Genomic DNA, 21757 nt, shown 5'->3' on the forward strand with positions numbered 1-21757 from the left:
CCAGATATAATTATGCTAGGCAATGGTTTCAGTTGTTTGATGGAATAACGTGTTATCTCTGATCTGTTAGGAACATAGAGATTTGCCAGTGCATAAAAACAGAGTTATAGAAGTGTTTTCCAGTGCCCCAAAATATATATACTCTCCCAAAAATCAACTTGTTTTATATCATCCACTCAAGAGACAAAATGAAGTAGACTTTGATAAAGATAACATATTTGGTTTATTCACAACCTTCATGTGTTCAGCATACACAGGTACAAAACTTATCAGTCCATTTTAAAATATGTTTGAGATAATTCAGGACATCTCTCTTACAACAAAACAGCAAGCAAATGTGGTCTGAAGTAGTCTGAAGTCATATAGTCTGTCTAGTTTGCTATAGTGAGCATGTGGTCTGCAGCCCCTATTATAACTTCTCAGGAACCATAGAGTAAAGGAAGCTGCGTACCAGAACATACATACAGGAAACAGTAAGCAACAGGATCATAGACAAACATTACTAGAGAAGGCTTGAAGAAGGTTGTAATTTCCAACAATGGGGGCTGTAGTTTGCAAGGTCTTGAGCCTTCTCTGCCAAAGAATCCTGATGCCTCACCAAATGGCCAATCCCAGGACGGTATAGCATTGAGCCATAGCCATCAAATCAGAGATGAAGTCCTTGAATAGGAGCTCCATGTGCTCTTGAAGTAGCCTCCCCTTTGGCTTTGGCTCGGGAGTAAGAATACTGTATGACGCAAATCTACTGTGCACCCTCATTTGGACGAGCTCATTTATCCAAAAAAGATAAGCATTAGATTCGAGTAAATAGGATATATAATAATACTGTATTTCTACAATTCTAAAATGAACTTTTTCCCTATATAAATGTCTCTAAAAATGAGATGCATCTTAGAATTGCTGGTGTGTGTATGGTACTGAAAGGAGTACCTGTGTTACAACTACAACTGTTGGCATCTTAGAATCAATAAATTATTGTAAATCATAATACGAATAGTAATGATTATATGACATTACAGCTTGTTGACCTCGTCCTCTTTTTCCCTCAAATCAGTTGTGTTTCAGTGAAAGAACAGAGCAGATCAGAAGTTCATTGTTGATAACAATCACAATAATAATAATATAAATAATAATAATATAAAATATGAAGCCATGAACCAGCTTGTGCTGTTAGTGTAATTTGATAAAAGACGATAGAGCAGTGGTTCTCAGCCTGTGGGTCCCCAGATGTTTTGGCCTTCAACTCCCAGAAATCCTAATAGCTGGTAAACTGGCTGGGATTTCTGGGTGTTGTAAGCCAAAACACCTGGGGACCCAAGGGTTGAGGACCACTGCTGTAGAGTATTCGCTCCCTCTCTCTCTCTCTCTCTCTCTCTCTCTATATATATATATATATACACACACACACACACACATCCTGGATCATGCCATAGGTAAAGGTAAAGGTTTCCCCTGACGTTAAGTCCAGTTGTGCTCATCTCCATTTCCAAGCCGAAGAGCCGGCGTTGTCCATATACATCTCCAAGGTCATGTGGCCAGCATGACTGCATGGAGCGCTGTTACCTTCCCGCCGGAGCGATACCTATTGATCTACTCACATTTGCATGTTTTCGAACTGCTAGGTTGGCAGGAGCTGGGGCTAACAGCGGGCGCTCATTCAGCTCCCGGGATTTGAACCTGGGACCTTTTGGTCCACAAGTTCAGCAGCTCAGCACTTTAACACACTGCCATCAGGGCCCCCGGGTGATGCCATAGCATGTATGTAATAGCTTGTAAAAACTGGTAAGTGTTCTAGAAACCTCAGCTGAATGTTAGTATTGGGCTGTTTTATAAACACAGACACCTATGTAGAATTATAGACTCATAAAATCATAGAATTGGAAGAGACCTCATGGGCTATCCAGTCCAACTCCCTGCCAAGAAGCAGGAAATCGCATTCAAAACAGATGTAGAAGCAATGTGCTGCAGCAGCTGAGCTGAACAAGGAGTGACCTATGATCATTTCTGCACAATTGGTTGGATATTGCTTTTTCAAATGGAGCAATGGGAAACGATTGGTCATACCCTGCTCTGCGGTTATGGGCATGGCATGGCATGGTGTCTTAGAGCCATATCTGTGCTTAGTCTATCATCAAGCCCTGCAGAGCTATTGGAAAGTATACTGGTCCCACCTAGTGGTGAAGAGCTATTAATAGGTTGCCAAAGTTAAGCTATTAATAGGTTGAAAAGGAAAGTTGGTATAAAGAAGCTGGAGAGGGGAAGGCTGGAGTGGGGATGGAGGAAATGATTTTAGGTTATCTTGTGCAAACAAAGAGATCAATTGCTTCTGAGCCTTGAAAAGAGATGAAAGGTGTATAACCTTAAAGAGTCTTCATTTAATGGTTCATCATAATCTCCATGCAGTCTTAATATGTGCGTTTTTTTGTTTGTTTACAGGGGGAGCTCAGGTGTTCTTAGAGCTAGAAGAGATAGTCAAGATAGAATTGTTGTTGTTGTGTGCCTTGAAGTTGTTTAAGACTTAGTGTCACCCCAAGTTTAAAGTTTAGTGTGGGGCTGTGGAAATGACTTTAGAGGGTCGCATCTGGCGCACTGACCTTATTTTGGTGACCCCCCACCTTCTCTTGAGCTGGGAAATTAATTTTGCACCTACTTCCAAAAAGAGGAAGAACAGTTCTCCGGTGCTACATAGGAATCCCTGAAATGGATAGCCTGGAGGAACCCTCCATAACAGGGATTCATAAAGGTGAACCACACATAAAGATTATATGGGAGGTTCTCAAAATATATTAACACCAGGAAACTATCACCTCCAAAGGCTTCAGTACAAGTCAAGATCTATTCTCTAACATTGTTTGTGTGTGTGTGTGTGTGATGATTCCATTGCATAGCTTTTTTGTTAGTTATATGTAAGCTTTCAGAAGATTGCTAATGCCTTTTTCACATTGCTGTTCACCTGTAATGCCGTCAAAAATAGAAGTTTCCCTGTGGATACTTAATGCCTTGATGTGGAAAAAAAATATTATCTATTTGGGTTGTTGACTACTTTGTTGTCTCCAGAAGCATTATCACTGGCTAAATGTACTTCCGGAAGATTTTCCAGGGCAATAAAAGATGATAGAGGAATTTAGACTAGTGATTCAGATAAGTAGGTTGTCACCAAAATTTATGACACATACCATGCTTTGATGCTTTAAAATTTGTCCTGGAGGCAGGAACCTTTTTCATTAAGATAAATACTGTTTTTCAGGAGGCCTAATTCCAAAGTTTTGTTTACCCAAAGTTCAGGAAGGCAAAGAACTTATTATCAAGTAGCCATTTTGTAACTGACTGACTGCTGACAAAGGGATTTTAATGGAAATGTACCTCTCCTATGCATAAGTTGCTTTTAATTTGGCTGGTATTTCAATATGTGTATTTTTTATTGTACTTTAATATTGTAACATAATTGTGTGTGTGTTTTCCGTGACTTACTTTAGATCTCAGTATTGGGGGAAAGATTGAACATTGTATACCTACAGTTTTCAGTGAAATACTGACTTGAGTTGATATATGGAAGCAGTCATGCACCTTTTAATCTCCCCTTTTTGTCTTGATTCACATAGGTTTGAAAAGGGACGAATCTACACTTTTATTGGGGAAGTCGTTGTTTCTGTAAACCCTTATAAGAACTTGAATATCTATGGGCGTGAAATGATTGAGCAGTACAAGGGGCGGGAGCTGTATGAGAGGCCCCCTCATCTCTTCGCTATTGCAGATGCTGCATACAAAGCCATGAAGAGACGGTCAAAAGATACATGCATTGTAATATCAGGTATGTTGAGAACATTGTCTGTTTTCACCCAAAGAATATTCTAAAAGATTATTTGAAACCTGAAGAAAAGAAAGCAGCTACTGTCGGGCTTCTAGTGATGGGCTGAAGTATAAAACTAACTTTTTTTCCGTCTTATTGATCTCGGTGCAAATACTTGAAGAAATTAAATAATTGTTTTTAGAGTGTGTATCAAACTGTACAGCTTTTAACAGCAAAAGCTTTAAGCAGCTTTAATGTTGTTCCCAATTTGAATGATGTTATGTCTTGATGAAGCATCATTCTCAGGATCACTTAAAAGGAGAAGAAGATAGCTGATCCTACCAAGTACCCTATTCTCAATTTAATATTCCTCTTTCAAAGATACAACAACCTAGCCAATAGGAAACTGCTTCCTGTCAAAGGAACTGAGGCTATAACAGTTCTTAAAGAGGTAGGATTGTGTGAGAGATGTTTTGGTTCACACATTTCATTTTTATGCTCTAGACCAGTGGTTCACAACCTGGGGTCCCCAGATGTTTTTGGCCTACAACTCCAGAAATCCCAGCCAGTTTACCAGCTGTTAGGATTTTTGGGAGTTGAAGGCCAAAAACATCTGGGCACTCCAGGTTGAGAACCACTGCTCTAGACAAATGGATTTAACAGGTCTTTTTTACAGAACAAAACACAACCTATGAAATACCTGATTGAATGTACATACTTCAATTAGAAAGTTCCTTTTTCAGTCCATTTTAGCTCTGCAAAAATTTACAGTCAATTAACCCAGCACCGTCTACAACAGGGGCAGGCAATTGTCAGACTGGGGCTGATTTGTGCATCCTGTTTATAGCTTTAGCAGCATGTTGGTTTATGTTTTCCTTGTGCTGCCTTTCTGCTTTCTGTCCATGCAGGTGAGAGTGGAGCAGGCAAAACAGAAGCAAGTAAATACATCATGCAATACATAGCTGCCATTACTAATCCAAGCCAAAGAGCTGAGGTTGAAAGGTGAGGCATCCATGGATTTGGAGGAAGAGAAATAAACATGAACAAAGTTTGTAATGTTGCATGGTTTATGGGCTGTCCATACTGGAAACTTCAGCAACAGGTTGCTACAGCTAGATGGGGCACAGTTAGTCCTTTGTGGCATAGTTTCTGAACACAATTCAATTGAAAGCTAATTTTAGATTTGGAGCCAGGATTTTTAGTCCTGCATGGTGCACCTCATATGAGCACAGCCTGCTTAATCCTGTGGTAATTCTGCTATTTGCTTATAAAACATTTTGTTATGCAAGCTTAGCAATACATAATGTCTAGACCCGGTTTCCTGTTCTTTTGGTTTTTATGCTTGTCTGCTCTTTAAAGAGTGAAGAACATGCTGCTGAAATCCAACTGTGTTCTAGAGGCCTTTGGGAATGCCAAAACTAACCGCAATGACAACTCCAGTCGATTTGGAAAATATATGGATATCAACTTTGATTTCAAAGGAGACCCAATAGGTGGGCACATCAATAATTATTTGCTAGAAAAGGTAAGAAAGTGTTGCCATATAAATTCTTTTGTTTTACAAATAATGAGAAGTGAACTATATAGCATACATATGGAGTTGTGTTACAAAACTGAAGAGAACTTCTGGGTGGGATAAGAACATGCCTTCTTCCCAAAAGACACCCTCCCTCCCCCCTGCCACCCACCCCACAAAGAATTAGCTTTAGCGTGTGAGCTCTCCACTAAATAAACTCACAGCAGATGCCATGGTTTTAAAATAAAATATTATGTGGCAGTCTGTAAGATAAGTTTGTTACATTTTCAGTGGGGTGATGTTCACTTAAATGGAAGAGATGATGGGTTTGTTTTTCTCTGCATGACCATAAGAATTGACTGAGTTTTTTGTATATCTCTGTGACAGCATCTGGTGTTTGTTTATTAGTTTATTTTAAAGCATCTGTGAAGTTTCTTTACAAAATGCATATTTTTCTTCCTGCTCTGCCAGAGTCTGTGGTGGAGTATTCATAACTATCAGTTAATGAGTCACGGTGACACAGAATGGTTCACCATATAGGTATAAAAACTGACATATTATTTTTCTGAATTTGGTTTCCCATCACTCAAACGATGTAAGACTTGCAAAAAAGCTCTTAAATTTTTCATTTGGTGAACCTGCCATAACTACTTGGTTTGGAAAAGAATCTACATAGTTACAAAGAATTTTGAACTCTTGGGTTACCTAAATGCTAATAATCTACTTCTAACTTGGCAGTACCTTGCCCACTTTTGTTAGTCTTATTGTTGCTCTAAAATGCCCGGTAATTTGGGAGCAAGCATTCTGTCTCACTTTACCTCAAAGCTTTATGTGGCTGTGTGCACCTGCTGATCTTAACTGTAATTACAAAGTGTTATTGCAGCTTAGGTTTCTTCTACCAAGTAGTTTGAGAAATTATAGTGCTGAACACTATACTGAAATGTGGGTGAATAGGCCTCTGCACTGCTTTAGTCTAGATAGCATTTAAGATGGTATCTTGTAATTGGGCCTAATATTTGTTTGCAAAAAGGGCCTTAAATACCCCAAATTCACCAGATCTCAACTCACATTGAAGCTAAGCAGGGTCAGTTCTGTTTAGTATTTGGATGGAAGACCACCAACAAATCATGATGCTGTAGGCTGTATTTCAGAGGAAGGAATTGTCCAAATTACCTCTGAGTATTCCCTGCCTATGAAAACCCTATGAAATTAATCTGATTGCCATAAATTGACAGGAGACTTGGAAGGCACATACATCGCCATGTAAAGTTGTGCAGAGCAATATAGTGACTGATAGAAATCCCTGCCAGTTGTTACAAATAAGCAAGATTTTTAGGTATTAATTTTGCATTAATTCAAAATATTTGAATTAATGCAAAGCAAGGCTTAGGAACCCCTGGCCTTCCAGATCTTTGGGGCTAAAACTTCCACTATTCCTTACCATTTTCTCTGGGTAACTTTAGTGAAGTCTAAGGCCCCTTCTACGCTGCCATATAAAATCCAGATTATCTGCTTTGAACTAGATTATATGGCAATGTAGATTCATATAATCCAGTTCAAAGCGGATAATGTGGATTATCTGTTTTGATAATCTGGATTATATGGCAGTGTAGAAGAGGCCCAGATCATTTAAAGAACAAAATGTTCTCCCCCTCTCTGCTCTGGAGTTCTACCCTGAGCCCACCAACATCTTTCTTAGACATTACTGATATTATTTCTATTGAGAGAAACACATTTTGTAAAGTTTTTCATCTTCTTTTCCTTTTTTCGCCAGTCACGGGTAATTGTGCAGCAGCCAGGAGAGCGAAGTTTTCATTCCTTCTACCAGGTGAGTTGTTCTTCATTCAATATTATGAATCAAGGAGCCTTGTTTATGATCCCCTCTAAAGAAGAGAGTTACACTGGTTATTATTTGCAATGTTTCTGCTTGGATGTCTTAATTATTCTGAGTTCATACATTTCCTAATCCATGAGTATGCTTTGCTTGCTTAAGATGTAATATTTACTTATACTAGTCATGCTTCTGGTTGCCATAGAGGGGAACTTGCAGGTCCAGGCAGGCTTCATTAAGACAGAAAGCTCATTAGTTTGGGATTTTTGACTTGTTTTGGTTTTGGTGAAGGGGGAGGTCATGCTGGTTCTAACATACAGATGGAAATAATTTCTCTCTGCTTCTTGGTTTCAATGCCTGTAAGCAATTATGGTAACTAGATGCCTGTCCTGGACTCCACTGAAGTAGAAGTAGCCCTTTAGGGTAGTATTTTTCAAAATGACAATATGTATAACAAGATCCAATTGGAAAGTGTTTTTGTGGTGTCCCCTATTGCAGTTTCCTGCCCTTGCTAAAGCATCTCTACCAAGACATATTGAGGAACCAGGGGGACTTTGTTGCAACTTAGCTCATTGGTTGCCTAACTATATCTTCAGAATTTTTACTTCTTTTCAAAATATTTTAAAACTGTAGGGAGTATGAGCATGTTTGCATATCACTGTTTCAAATATTTTTTAAAGGAAGAAACAAGTAAATGTGGGCACTTTGTTATGACCCTGGGGTGACTATCTATGTATTATGACCTGAGAGAAATATTCATAGGCTCAAACATGATTATGAGTTTTGGAATGTGATACAAAAACTAAGCCATGGTTTGAAGGCTAACACTGAGTGAGAAAATCATCCCACTCAAAATCCCATCTTTGATCATGGGAGGCCAGAGCAGGGAGGAAAAGCTGAAGTTTTCTTGTGGGAAATTCCAGGTGGAACACACTGAGGCTGAGGAAATATCAGTAAAGTCATTGGGTGTTGCTGATTCCATTGTATTTGGCAAGAGCTGTATTTCACTGGGAAACTGGCCTCCCAGAAAGAACATTATACCAACGAATGGGTGCAGCTTGGATATTGAGGGAGTAGCCGCTCCAGTGCTTGCTTGCTTCTTCCTTCCCGATCCCCTTTTCCTATTTTATCCCACGACAGAAAGTGTTTTTTATTAACAGTATTTAAAAATGAATGATTCTATTAATGGTGTTGAAAAGTGATACAGATTTATTTGGATAACTGGCTGTCTTAATTTTACAGCTACTCCGAGGAGGTTCTGACCAGCTTCTACGTTCTTTACATCTACAGAAGGATTTGTCTGCATATAACTATATTGGTGCTTATGGACAATTAAAGGTGAGGGTCATTTTAAGGAGTCCCTTTTCCCTTCTTCAGTTATGAAAGAACTAACTTACAATGCCAGTCTATGTGGTTAAGGTTTTAGAAGTACTTATTCAGTGAAGCCAACTTAGTGTGTCTTATGCATTTTTGAATCTAGCTTTCAAAAGGATTGCTGATGAAAATGTACAACATAGTTTATGAAGTATTTCCATTGGTATATATTAATCAGGTGGTAATCTTCCTCAATTGATTATATTTGTCCACAGTATGATGTTGGAAAACACTTAAGTCGGTTTAGCAGATTATCTCTACTATGTATTCACAGCAATACTGAACATAGTGTTGTTGTGTGTTTTCCAGGCTGTATGGCCATGTTCCAAAAGTATTCTCTCCTGACGTTTCATCCACATTTATGGCAGGCATTCCCAGAGGTTGTGAGGGTGTATACTTCACAACCTCTGAGGATGCCTGCCATAGATGTGGGTGAAACGTCAGGAGAGAATACTTCTGGAACACGGCCGTATAGCCCACAAAACACACAACAACCCTGTGATTCCAACCATGAAAGTCTTTGACAACATAATTCTAATATGTGGGATTTGAAGCGTTTTATTATTGGAACTAGTTTAATTCTAATTTTGTAGAAGGGCAGTACACTTCCAGAAATGTTTATAAAAAACAAAATCTGTGAAAAGATTCACTGGGCTGCATTTTCTACCTAGAATTCTAGGAGCAGTGCTAGAACCAGGACTACTGGAACCAAAGCTAATATATCTTGTCCTTACAGAAGAAGGTATAGCAGGTATTTCAGATATAGCTCACTGATCCTTCTAGTCCCCAGCCATCATCAATTTATCTTAGATAGATTACATGATATGTTTGTTCATTTCATCCAGCCCACCACTAGTTCCAGATAAAAAACTCGCTCTCAGTTTATACCTGAGGTTGACTTAAACATATATAGTAACTTCTGGTGACCCATTTGCTGTTGCTTCTTTCTCAGTGTTCCATCAATGACAGTGCTGATTTCAAAGCTGTTTCTGATGCCATGAAAATAATTGGGTTTGAAACAGAAGAAATTCAGACAGTTTTCAAAATTCTTGCTGCCATTCTTCATCTGGTAAGTGGGGAGATACCATTTATATAGAACTGTCTTTCTTTGCTGTTTGACTGAGGCATGAGTGTGGCTGGTATGTCTTTATGTTGATTTGAAGGATAACCAGGAATAAGAACAAGAGATCTTTGAGAGATGCAGTGGCAAAGATGTAGGATCGGAAGAGGATATGAACAGTTTTCTACAAAGGTGGCATGTCTCCTCTTTTGGTATTGGACAAATGTATAATTGCCAGGTGAAAAATAAGACAGGTCCCGTCTACTGGAAGAGAGAATGTTAGCAGGTGGAGTTTGTGTGATAAGCAGTGTTGGCTGAAATTCTGTTTAACCGACAGCAGTGGTTCCCAACCTGTGGTCCATGAACCACCAGTGTCCCCAAGAACTAAAATATGGTCAGTGGTCTCACCGTTACTACACGATTGGAATGAGAGTGACTGGTCTTGTGAAACTCTCTTTTAGTGCCAAGGCAACAAGGATGTCAGGAGAGGAGAGGCTGACTACCCACGAAAGGCGCAACAACAAGCCTCCAGACTGCTGTGGCTCCTCCTCCCTCCCCCGAGTGGAGCTATTCCATGTGGTGCCTGGAAGCGGGGTCGCCTTGGTGTCTTTGTTTTTAGGCATGTTCCTGGGATTATTTGAGGTGCTGATTCCGAAAATTGCATTGGATAGACCACATCAGCTCTAGATTATTAAATATGGTTTTCTGTGGACAAGCAGATGGCAACTGTTATGTATCAGAAACTAGAGCTGACAAAAATCTTATTCTTGTTTATTTTCTTTATTTTCTTTCTTTCTTATTTTTTCACTCTCCCTCTTCCTCTTCTCCCCTACATCTCGCTATCCCTTCTCCCCCAAATTTTTTACACATGATCATATTTATTTTTAAATGTAAAACTTCAATAAAATTTATTTTAAAAAAGAAACTAGAGCTGATGTCTATCCAATGCAGTTTTATGAATCAGTACCACAAATAACCAAACTGAATCTAAAGTTGACCAAAAACTTAATTCATAACCCTTTTGGTGCTAATGTTGGAGAGTGGTTCCTGGTCAAAGTGGTCCCTGATTTTTTTTTTAAAAAGGTTGGGAATCACTGATATACAGGAACCTTGTCTTCTTTAATACTTGGCAATCCTAGACATATTATATTATTGTGTGTGTAAGGAAGGGATAGATAGACAGAGAGAATACTTTGGTTATTCTTCTACCCTACTGTCCCTATTGAATATGAATAAGGAAAACTGTTAATTGCCTCTAAAACTGAGCTCATATAGCATTAGCATTGTCTGTAATGATCAGGCTCAGAATTCTGTCCTTGTGGTAGAACTGGGATGCTCTGGACTAATGTACATTTCACACCCAGTGCTCCTTATAGATTAGCTGACATTCAAGTCTTAAGTTGTAACAAACTTCAAACAAGACTACTTGTGTTTTGACACAGAATTCCAGAAGATCTGAGTCCAATTTTTCATATAGTGGTGAGGTTCTTTCCAGCTGTTAGCGAGCTACTTGTATGAAGGACCTTAATGAAGCTGCATCCATAAAATTGCCGTCGATATCCTATAGGGAGTCCATTGTGACTGATGGAGGCAGAACAGAATAGAGCACTACATTTGGACGGTATTAATGATATATTAATCCAAGTCAGTATGCCTTATTGCAACTGCCAAACATGCTATGGAATGCTATTGTTTTGTAAAAAATGTATACAGAGCAGATCTTTCCAGATGTCTTCAGCAGTGAGAAATGTATCTTCTTCTAGGCCACATTTGTCAAACTCAAGGTCTGCAGGTCCAATCTGGTCCGCCATGTCATTTTATAATTCCTGCATTCCTCTTCACAAGACATTATAACTGAAGCTGATTGGAGTTGTGATACATTGATTTGTTATACAAAAGTAATTAACTGGGAAGGGGAAAATTCTAGAAAACAATACTTAATTCCATACCACCAAGGAGTAAGAAATGCAGTAAGGCCATCTCATAGAACAAAAAGAATTACTGTTGTCAAATAATGAAACAATTTTAAAAGAGATTTTAAAATAATCGGTACTCATTATTGCAAGATGAGCAACTCTAGCCCTCTAAATGTTGTCTGACTGCAGTATCCATCATTCATCACAAGTGTATGCAATGGTGAGGGAAGTTGCAGACTACCACATTTGAAAAGTCAGTTGCCTATCTCTTCATTCACTGAAGGCAATTTAAATGGCACAAATTAAGCATTACCATGCATGCAATGAAAATTCAGCATCAAAGTCTTTCTCATGGAGATGTTACTGACACACAGTGTACTGAACAGGAAGAGTCTATTTCCTAGGATGTTTTGGCAAAATTGGAAATGGGTTATCACTTGTCTCAGTTTGGACTGCATCTGTTTGAAAACTCTAACAATGTCAATTTGTTTAAGTGACAGAATGAACAAATCCTTCACTTTCCAATTCTGCAGGGCAATTTGAAATTTTCAGTGGATATGGAGACACCGGTGATCGAAAACAGCAAGCTAGTCTCTGTCATTGCAGACCTGCTATCAACCAAGACTGACATGGTGGAGAAAGCCCTGCTTTTTCGAACAGTTGCCACTGGTCGGGATGTTATTGATAAGCAGCACACAGAACAAGAGGCTTCCTATGGCAGAGATGCATTTGCAAAGGTGAATGACTACTGAGCCATGTCTATCCATTTTAAACTGTGTCTTCTTACAATTGGTTCTATGCCTCTGTGTTTTGTAAATTCTACAACTACTGATATCGTGTATTATTTTTTAATATACATATTTTATTTTGGTAATGCAAAATGACAGGAAAATTTAAGAAAAAATAAATGTCAACTAAATAAATAAATAAACTAAATAAATGTCAAATAATCGATGTACACAGCCTGTTGTACATTATTCACCACAGGTTATGTATAGCATTTTGAATTTTCTGTGGGCATTTTGCAGTTGATACTTATCCTTCAAAGGCATCCTGGAAAATATATCCCATAAATTACTTGTCAGAATGCTGTTCTCCCTGTATGTTCACATATCTCTGTTAGTCATTTGATGCTAGCAGGAACCTTTGAAGCACTAACATCTACTTGCCACAAGTAATCAAGTCCTGGGGCTGTTTGGAAATTCCTCCTGAGAGGTTCTGTGCCTTCCAGGGTGGGAAGACTTAGGAGGCGATTAAAATTCCAGAAGATTAGCAGATATAACTTGCATAGATTACGAAGAGTCACTAAGGAAGACAACCACATTTTTTTATTTATTTGAAGAGATAGTGTGCACACACATGTCTATTTTAGTTTCATTTCAGTGACAAGCATCAAGAATGCTGTAGAAATGAAATACTAAGTTTATATTTCAGGAAAAAATTGGGGATTTTCTATGTTGTTTTCAAAACAACATGCAAATTGTTTTGAAAATTTTCCATTATAAATAGAATTCTTGTTAAAAGCAATTAATCTAAAGCAGCAAAAGAGCAGGCAAGTTAACAGCTTGTTTGCTTAAACCTTTTCTGGGTTCCAGATGAGGTTAGGTCTGGTATGGTGTACATACAGTAGAGTCTCACTTATCCAACATAAACGGGCCAGCAGAATGTTGGATAAGCGAAAATGTTGGATAATAAGGAGGGATTAAGGAAAAGCCTGTTAAATGTCAAATTACGTTATGATTTTACAAATTATGCACCAAAACATCATGTTCTACAACAAATCGACAGAAAAAGCAGTTCAATACATGGTAACTTTATGTAGTAATTACTGTATTTACGAATTTAGCACCAAAACATTGTAATGTATTGAAAACATTGACTACAAAAACTTTGGTTACTAACAAATTGACTAAAAATAAAGATAAAATTGGATAAAATTAAATCCGTAAAAAGTTCAGACCTTGCTGCCTAGAGAAACAGCTGTGGATCCGGGCGGGAGGCAGACTACGTTGGATAATCCAGAACGTTGGATAAGCAAATGTTGGATAAGTGAGACTCTACTGTATTACGATTAAGTCTGAGCTGTGAAAAAGAGAGCAAACATGATCCTTGTTATTCTTTGGTTTGAAGGCAATATATGAGCGCCTTTTCTGTTGGATTGTGATGCACATCAATGATGTGATTGCAGTGAAGGACTACAACAGCACAGTTCATGGGAAGAATACAGTGATTGGGGTGTTGGATATCTACGGCTTTGAGATCTTTGATAATAACAGGTGAGATGTCATGACAAGGCTGAATAAAAAAAATAAACTGTAGTTGAAGTACTGCATATTTTCTGAAAATATTTCCTTTCTTTTTTAGCTTTGAACAATTCTGTATTAATTACTGCAATGAAAAGCTGCAGCAACTCTTCATCCAGCTTGTTTTAAAACAAGAGCAGGAGGAGTATCAGCGTGAAGGGATTCCCTGGAAGCATGTGAGTAGCTTTGCGAGGTCTGCCAAATAATGTAAATTCAAATGATTAGAAGATTCTATATCTATATTGGTTATATGAAGCTTAGAAGAGACTGGAAATGCGCAAGTATTCACACACAATCCTTTGACTTTTTTCCCACACATTGTGATACAGCCTGGAATAGGAATTGGTGCAATAGGAATCGGTGTTACTGCTTGATATGCATGAGATACTCAAAACTGTGAAGGTGCAAAATAGTTGTAGTAAATAAAATAAACTGACATTTTTGGTTGTATATGTGGTAGGTCCTTGGTATTTACTGGGATTTGGTTCCAGTATCCCTCATGAATACCAAAATCCATGTGTACTCCATACAAATATGCAAACCTTAAAACAGAATTAAACATAACAGTGTTAAAATTCACAGTTAAAATCCATTAAAACATATTCAAAGCTAAAAATCATAGTCCCTCCTGACTTGCTCTTAAAAACCATGAATTAAATGAGCTCTTCAACAGTGGGAACTTTCTGCCTGGGAAAGTAGTGGAAGTTCCTTCCCTGGAGGATTTTAAACAGAGGCTTGATGGCCATCTGTCAGGGGTGCTTTTATTCTGTTTTTCCTGCATGACATGGGGTTGGACTCGTAGATAACTCATGTGATCTCTTTCAACTCTATTTTTATGAATCTCTGGATGCTGAATCCATGGATGCTGTGGGCCAACTGTATATTTCACCCCCTTTGCCATGATTTACCTCATTAAGCTCTGGTACATCCCACTGCCTCCGGAGGCCACATTAGTAATTCAGTGCTGTTATATTATCTCAGATTCATATAACTCTTTCTGGAAGGCTCCAAAGTTGTTGGAAAGTATATCTAAGCAAACAGCCTCAAGAAGACTGGGAAACTAAACAGGTCTCAGATAAAGTTGTGTAGAAATACCTATCAGGGTTTGGTTCTTTAAAAGCAAAAGCAAACTATGTATGTATATCTCCTGGAGCACTGTTAAATTAATTATTACATAATGGAAAAGAATATAATTCGGATGTGATGCTGCTGAGAGAAGTTTATCCAGCAAAGTGTTGTGACAAGGTAATGAGGACATTAGTCAGAGAAGCAACTATAAGCCTATAGTAACTCTGAAGGAGTTGGAAAGATCTACAACTTAGAAAAGGAGAAATTGTCCATGGGACAGCTACTATTAGATAATTCTAAAAGCCAATTTTTATGGAAGAGTGGTCAGAAGAAAGCCATTGCTAACCACAAAAAGAGGCTTGTTTGGACTTTGCCAGAGGGCATGTAGGAGACAGTTACCAGTAATTCTTCGGTCTTGTGAAACCAAAATTGGAAAATTTGGCCTTATTACAAAATTCTATGTGTGATGCAAAGCCAGCAGTGTTTGTTGCCCTAAGAACACGTTTGCCACGGTAAAGTAGCATCAGGTTGTAAGGATGTATTTCCTCAGCAGGACCTGATAAACTGGTCAGAACTGAGGACAAGGTAGATGGAACCAAATACAGAAATATTCTTGAGGACATTCTGTTTTCAGTTGGAACACAGATTCAAGTCTCAGCAGGACACTGTTCCTAAACACAAAGCCAAAATAACACTCGAGTTGATTTTTAAAAAATCCTGAATGTCTAAAATTGTGTATCCAAAATCCAGATATTAATAAGGTTGAGAATCTGTGAAAAGATTTGAAAGCTGCTGTTCATTGGTGGTCCTCATTCATCCTGACAGATTTGCCAGGAAGAATGGGTAAAGATTGCAGGATCCATCTCTGTACAAAGCTGCTAGAAACTTACCCAAAAGGTTAAACAACAGTAATTGCTGCCAAATATACCTTTTATCAAGTATTGACTCAAGATGAATGCATACGAAACCAGAAAGTGTCATTTTGGGTTGCTGTGAGTTTTTCGGGCTGTATGGCCATGTTCCAGTAGCATTCTCTACTGTGTCATTTTGTTTTTGATTTTTTAACTTTTGTGTCCCTATACAACTCTTTGAATCTTCACAGTATATCTTTATCTTCTGTACATCAAGAGATAACAACCCCAATTAAATCCATTTTTAATCCAGGTTGGGCACCTGTGGAAAAGTAAAAGGAGTGGTGATTGTGAAGTCTTCTGCAAAACTTTACGGAAAAAATAGTATCGCAAATTACACAGGTCTCCCACCTGTGTGTGATAGAAATCCTTTCCATAGCTACAGTTTTAGACTATTCTTTCAAAACTTTGCTATCATGGGTTAAAATATATCTATTTGAAATATCTGTATTTGGAACATAGGTTTCAGTGAATACAAAGTTGAAGAGGAAGTACTTGATTAGATATGTGGATCTGAAGAATACTTAAACGGATGCTTACTCTTCCAATTCATATTATCATTTCCTAGAATAGGGGGCATAACTGTGAACTCTTTAGTGCCTTGAGGAGGTAAGTGAGTTAAAGACTCATGAAGCACTTCAGATAGGACTCTTGAGAAAGAACGTGTCTTCCTACTATCACTTTGTCAAATGTTCCTTAGATTGACTACTTCAACAACCAAATCATTGTTGATCTGGTGGAGCAGCAACATAAAGGGATTATTGCCAATTTGGATGATGCATGCATGAACGTTGGAAAAGTCACTGATGGGATGTTCCTGGAGGCTCTCAATACCAAACTGGGCAAGCATGCCCACTTCTCCAGCAGAAAGGTACAGAAAATATTTTCTATACTAGCACTGTCAACTATTGTGATGCCTGAGTATGTTTTAAAAGTCTGTTCTGACCAGGAGTGGGAATCATGTGGCTGAACTGTGATTCCCAGCACAATGCTGGCTAGGATTCCTGAACGTTGTAGTCTTACCACATCTAGAAAGAGGCACAATTTTCATCTTAGTTCAGATAGTTTGGGAGTGGACCTATCTTCTCCCACTGAAGCAAAAATAATTATTCCATTTGCTTCCAAGGTCAACTCGATAAGTTGTCCTGATTCTATTTATATTGTGAGGAATGAAGTAGGATACTGCAGTACTTGTGAGCACTTGCTTATTTGAAGCATTTTACATCAATCTCAAAAAAGTTTTGACCAAAATGGCACCCAGAACTGCTTACAGTGATGAGAAATAAACAAGTCTTTCTATGCAGACATGCTTTCTTTAAAAAATCAATTTAATCAAAAGAGGAAAAATCAAACTCATACTCTAGAGTCTTAGTTATGAAACTATACAGTTCATGGAGCTGGATCTAAACTCATTGAAGGGCTCTTTCTAATTACCTTGATAGCAGAAAGGAAGTGTGCTTTTATCTATAATTATCATCAGGCACAATAGCACTCCATGCCCTTCACCTCAGTCACGTTCAGTGTCATCTTAAAATTTCTCATCACATTGCCTAGGCACCTTCAAGTGTCTTTGCCGTTCTTATTTCTGGAGATGTAGCTTTTTGAATGTAGGGAGCCTCAGAAAATAAGTTCCATGTTTGTATCGTGCAGGAACAAAATTCAAGGAACTGCATCTTAGATAAATGACCCACCTTTTAAAGTATGCACTTTTCTTTGTGGATGCTTTAGCTGCATTATAGTATTTGGACAGGAGTGAAAACATCAGAATAGATATAAGATGGAAAGAATGTGTTAGTGAGCGTTAATATTGTTATTCTTAATGGTGATGGTAGTTGGCATAAGGGGCCAGCTGGCATTGGTGAAGGCAGATGCAGAGATAAGTATAGCTAATGCAAATCCCCTCTGAACAAATTTTGACCAAAAAAAAACCCTGTGATAGATTGCCTTAAGGTTATTGCACTATTGGATTATGACCTGGGTAGCAGAGTTTCAGAGGTGTTCCTTTAGTTAATTGAGTAATGGACAATCACTGGGCATTTAAATATCTTGTTTCTAATCAACACTTTCAGCAGACAAAGATTCAAGTAGACTTTTTTGAAATAACATGTTTGTTTTACTCATAACTTCATGTATTTAAATATACAGGTACATTTCTTGTCAGGTTAAACTTTAAACCGTTTCAGTTTGTATCTTTAACTTAGAGTCTTTAACAGTCTCTTCAAACTATATTGCTCTGTACAGCTCTCTTTCATAACAGTCTACTTCCAAGGAACTCAAGCCTCAACTAACCTCTAATTTTCTATACTGGCTTCTGTACTCATAACAGGCTCAAGCCTCAACTGTCTTCTAACTCCTAACACTAGCTTCTGTACTCAGACAGACTCAAGTCTCAAACTGTCATTCCTTAACTCTCATCCTTTTAAAAAGCATTCTAAACAGTCACATGGTTTGCAGCCCCTCCCTCTGCTTCAAGTATATAGAGCTAAGAAAACTGCAAACCAAAGAGGAGATGCACTTCAGGAAATAAACCAACATATTATAAAACAGGCAAAATATTAGATTGAGGAGGCTTGAGAAGGTTGCTATCTCCAACAAGGTTGTCATAAGTCAGAAATGACTTGAAGGCAAGCTACAACAGCAGCAACAACAGCTTAAAATGTTTTATGAGCATGTTACGGCCCAGTCATTTTTATGTGTGTTTCATGTTTTTATCCAACCCATGTTTTATTGATATGTTTTATTGATTTGTTTTACTTCAATGTGTTTTTACAATGAATGTTATTATTTGGGCTTGGCCCCATGTAAACCGCCCCGAGTCCCTTAGGGGAGATGGAGGCAGGATATAAAAATAAAGTTGTTGTTGTTGTTGTTGTTGTTGTTGTTATATTCTAGATCACAGCTTCTTACACTGTGGGTTTTGACCCCAAATGGGGTCCCCTTCACTCAGTGCTAGGGTCCATGAAAAATTTGACAACATTAATAGGTTTCTGAATGCCACTCATTTACATTACTCTGTAAGCAACAACATGCAGGGTTTATAGTGGACCCTTCAGCTATACATCATATAAAGGAATCAGCATATTTGGCAAGTCTTGGAAATGCTGGTTTATTATCAGTAAATGTTTGATTTTGTACCTTTTTATTATATACCTATATACCTAGGATCATATAAGAAGTTCTCAGAGGTCAGGAGTGGGAAAGGTTTTGAGAAGCTGTGTTCTAGAGTGCATTGTATACCTGTAAAATGTTTGCATTGGAATTAGCCATTTTGCTCTCCTGTCCAGCAGAGGGAGCTGTAGCCCTTTCAGTTTTACAGGGAAAAAACCCAGGAGCACGAAGTTGACTAGACCATTGTGATGTCACTTACAACCAATAGGGGGCCAGTTTAAGTTCATGTGACATTTCCTAAGCAGCTAATTTTTGCATGGCAGCAAACAGAGCCCTATGAATGTTTGATTACAGCTAAGAGACTTCACAAACCACAGCTGGGCAGTACCGTTAATAAGACAAAGCAAAATGTCAAAAATCATGAATAGGTTTCCAAGTGCTCAGAATTGCTTAGAAAATTGTATGTTAAATGAAACAAGTCGGGGAGGGAATGGAGAGAAAATTCTGGCTTGATGCTGAAGCCACAGAGTCTGAATTTAGTCACCGTGTAGGAGGGGATTGCAGACTTAATTCGATTAAGTTCTGCTAGGTGCTGTGCAGACTTCACTTTGCACCTTCAGATAAAGGGACAAAGGACTTTTCAAAACATAATCCCCCATTTCTTAAAATATAAAATCCAGCAGTTAATGGGATCTGTCTCCAGCCATAAATGAAATTCATGGGTTAGATGGTTTTCATTTTGAATAAATACAAAGGGATGTCATTTTAAAATTGTACCCAAAATTCTTCATGCTTTTTGTCTGTGTTTGCTAGGAAATAGCAAAGCAAAGTAATAGCTTATTCACTGCAATGGCCTGGAGAATTTTAAGCCCACGCAGCATTTTTAATTTTTTTTCAGTGTCTTAATTAGTCAGTTTCTTTATAACACTATAGCACTGTTGGTACATTTCTTGTAGACATTCTCAGTGTCTTTATAGCAAGGCAACAGCTTGAAGCATTTAAAGCCCACACAGTGATCTATGAATTTGTCACTCTCTTAATTTGGCAGTGTCTTTATGGCATGAAAGCTCTCTTGAAATAACTTCAGAGTAAGGAAGGGCAGCTTCTCACTATGTGAAACTACTCTTAGTATATACAAATGTATCAATATTCTCAAGATTGTCTCCTGAGTTAATATGATAGAAGTAAAATATTGTATTTGTTGTCTGGGTCATAATAGTAAAAAGCAACATTTGGCTTGATGGATAATGTTTTGAGAAAAGCTGCCACACACTGAACAAGTTTGAATGCCACAGTAAATTATGATTTATCACCCTGGAGTAAACCATGAGCAATAGTGAATTTTAGGTTAATATGCTTCTTTCTCCTTTGGCATGGCCAGGAATAGGAGGCCTTAACTTTTTGCTTCTATAGCTGATGAACTGCAGATTGCTTTGCTACTATTTTATTAGAACTCAACAAGCTACTTTAACTTGGGGTTGTTGTGTGTTTTCCAGGCTGTATGGTCATGCTCCAGAAGTATTCTCTCCTGACGTTTCACCCACATCTATGGCAGGCGTCCTCAGAGGAGAGAATACTTCTGGAACATGGCCATACAGCCCGGAAAACACACAATAATCCTGGGATTCCAGCCATGAAAGCCTTCGACAATACTTTAACTTGATTATTAACTTACACCAATGTAGCATAGTTGAGCATTGGGCTACGATTCTGGAGACCAAAATTCAAATCGCTCACTTGGCTATGAAAACGCACTGGATGACCTTGGGTAAATCACATTGTCTCAGCCTCAGAAGAAGATGAAAGTGAATCCTTTCTAAGCAAATCTTGCTGTGAATATACTGTGATAGTGTCACCATAAGTTAAAATGACTTGATGGCACACAACAGCAGCGATGACTTGTTTAATACAAGCTTTGAATTACAGTATATGAAAGGGAAAAGAAAAATTTCCCCAAAACAGGAGTCTTTTTGAACCCTTAACTTAGTGTCAAACTCATTTTCATCAAGGGCCACATCAGTCTAGTGGTTGCTTTCAAAGGGCCATTAAATCCATGAAGGGAGAATCCTTGGATACAAAGGGCCAACTATAATTTGGATTGTCAGATATTCCTGAATGACAACTCCCATCATGTTTGATGGGATAATGGGAATTGTGGTGCAATAGCACTTGTTGGGGAAAGGTTAAAGGACATTTTAAAATCAGACATCATATCCACAAGCCTTGTATCTAAATTAAAAATTAAAACCCCACTACTCTGACTAATAACAAGCTACAGTCTTCTGTATCCCAACTCCCATCACTAACTCCTATACTGTATCCCAGGCATGGGCAAACTTTGGCCCTCCAGGTGTTTTGGACTTCAACTGCCACAATTCCTAACGGCCCCCTTGCGGACCGAAAGGTGCCAGGTTCAAATCCCGGGAGCGGAATGAGCACCCTCTGTTAGCCCCAGCTCCTGCCAACCTAGCAGTTCGAAAACATGCAAATGTGAGTAGATTAATAGGTACCGCTCCGGCGGGAAGGTATCGGTGCTCCAATCAGTCATGCCGGCCACATGACCTTGGAGGTGTCTATGGACAACGCTAGCTCTTCGGCTTAGAAATGGAGATGAGCACCAACCCCCAGAATTGGTCACGACTGGACTTAACGTCAGGGGAAACCTTTACCTTTACCTAGGACTATCCTATCTCAGCATTTTCATGACAAGAGGGGATTTCCTTTGAGTCTGAGAGAATATGAATTGCCCAATGAGAATTGTGTGGGTAAAAGTACTAATATTTTTCCCTGTGCCATATTTTGCATTATATGTATCATGTGCCAATAATTTTGTTGTGCAAAAAATAAAACAATGTTTTTATTTTAAAAGAAGTGATGATG

General features: G+C 38.4%; 1 protein-coding gene across 2 annotated transcripts in view; it reads left to right on the top strand.

Moving 5' to 3' along the window:
- myo1d (myosin ID) overlaps positions 1-21757 on the top strand; it is a 199040-nt gene that overhangs the window by 36049 nt on the left and 141234 nt on the right. For both annotated transcript variants that reach the window (XM_008113233.3, XM_003222416.4), the window contains exons 2-11: positions 3603-3811; positions 4699-4792; positions 5150-5315; positions 7081-7134; positions 8380-8475; positions 9464-9580; positions 12021-12224; positions 13618-13763; positions 13852-13966; positions 16470-16640. In XM_008113233.3, the coding sequence (XP_008111440.2) occupies positions 3603-3811; positions 4699-4792; positions 5150-5315; positions 7081-7134; positions 8380-8475; positions 9464-9580; positions 12021-12224; positions 13618-13763; positions 13852-13966; positions 16470-16640 (1372 nt within the window). The remainder of the gene's footprint in view (positions 1-3602; positions 3812-4698; positions 4793-5149; positions 5316-7080; positions 7135-8379; positions 8476-9463; positions 9581-12020; positions 12225-13617; positions 13764-13851; positions 13967-16469; positions 16641-21757) is intronic.

Source organism: Anolis carolinensis, chromosome 6 (genome assembly GCF_035594765.1).
Source record: "Anolis carolinensis isolate JA03-04 chromosome 6, rAnoCar3.1.pri, whole genome shotgun sequence".
Taxonomy (NCBI): Eukaryota; Metazoa; Chordata; class Lepidosauria; order Squamata; family Dactyloidae; genus Anolis; species Anolis carolinensis.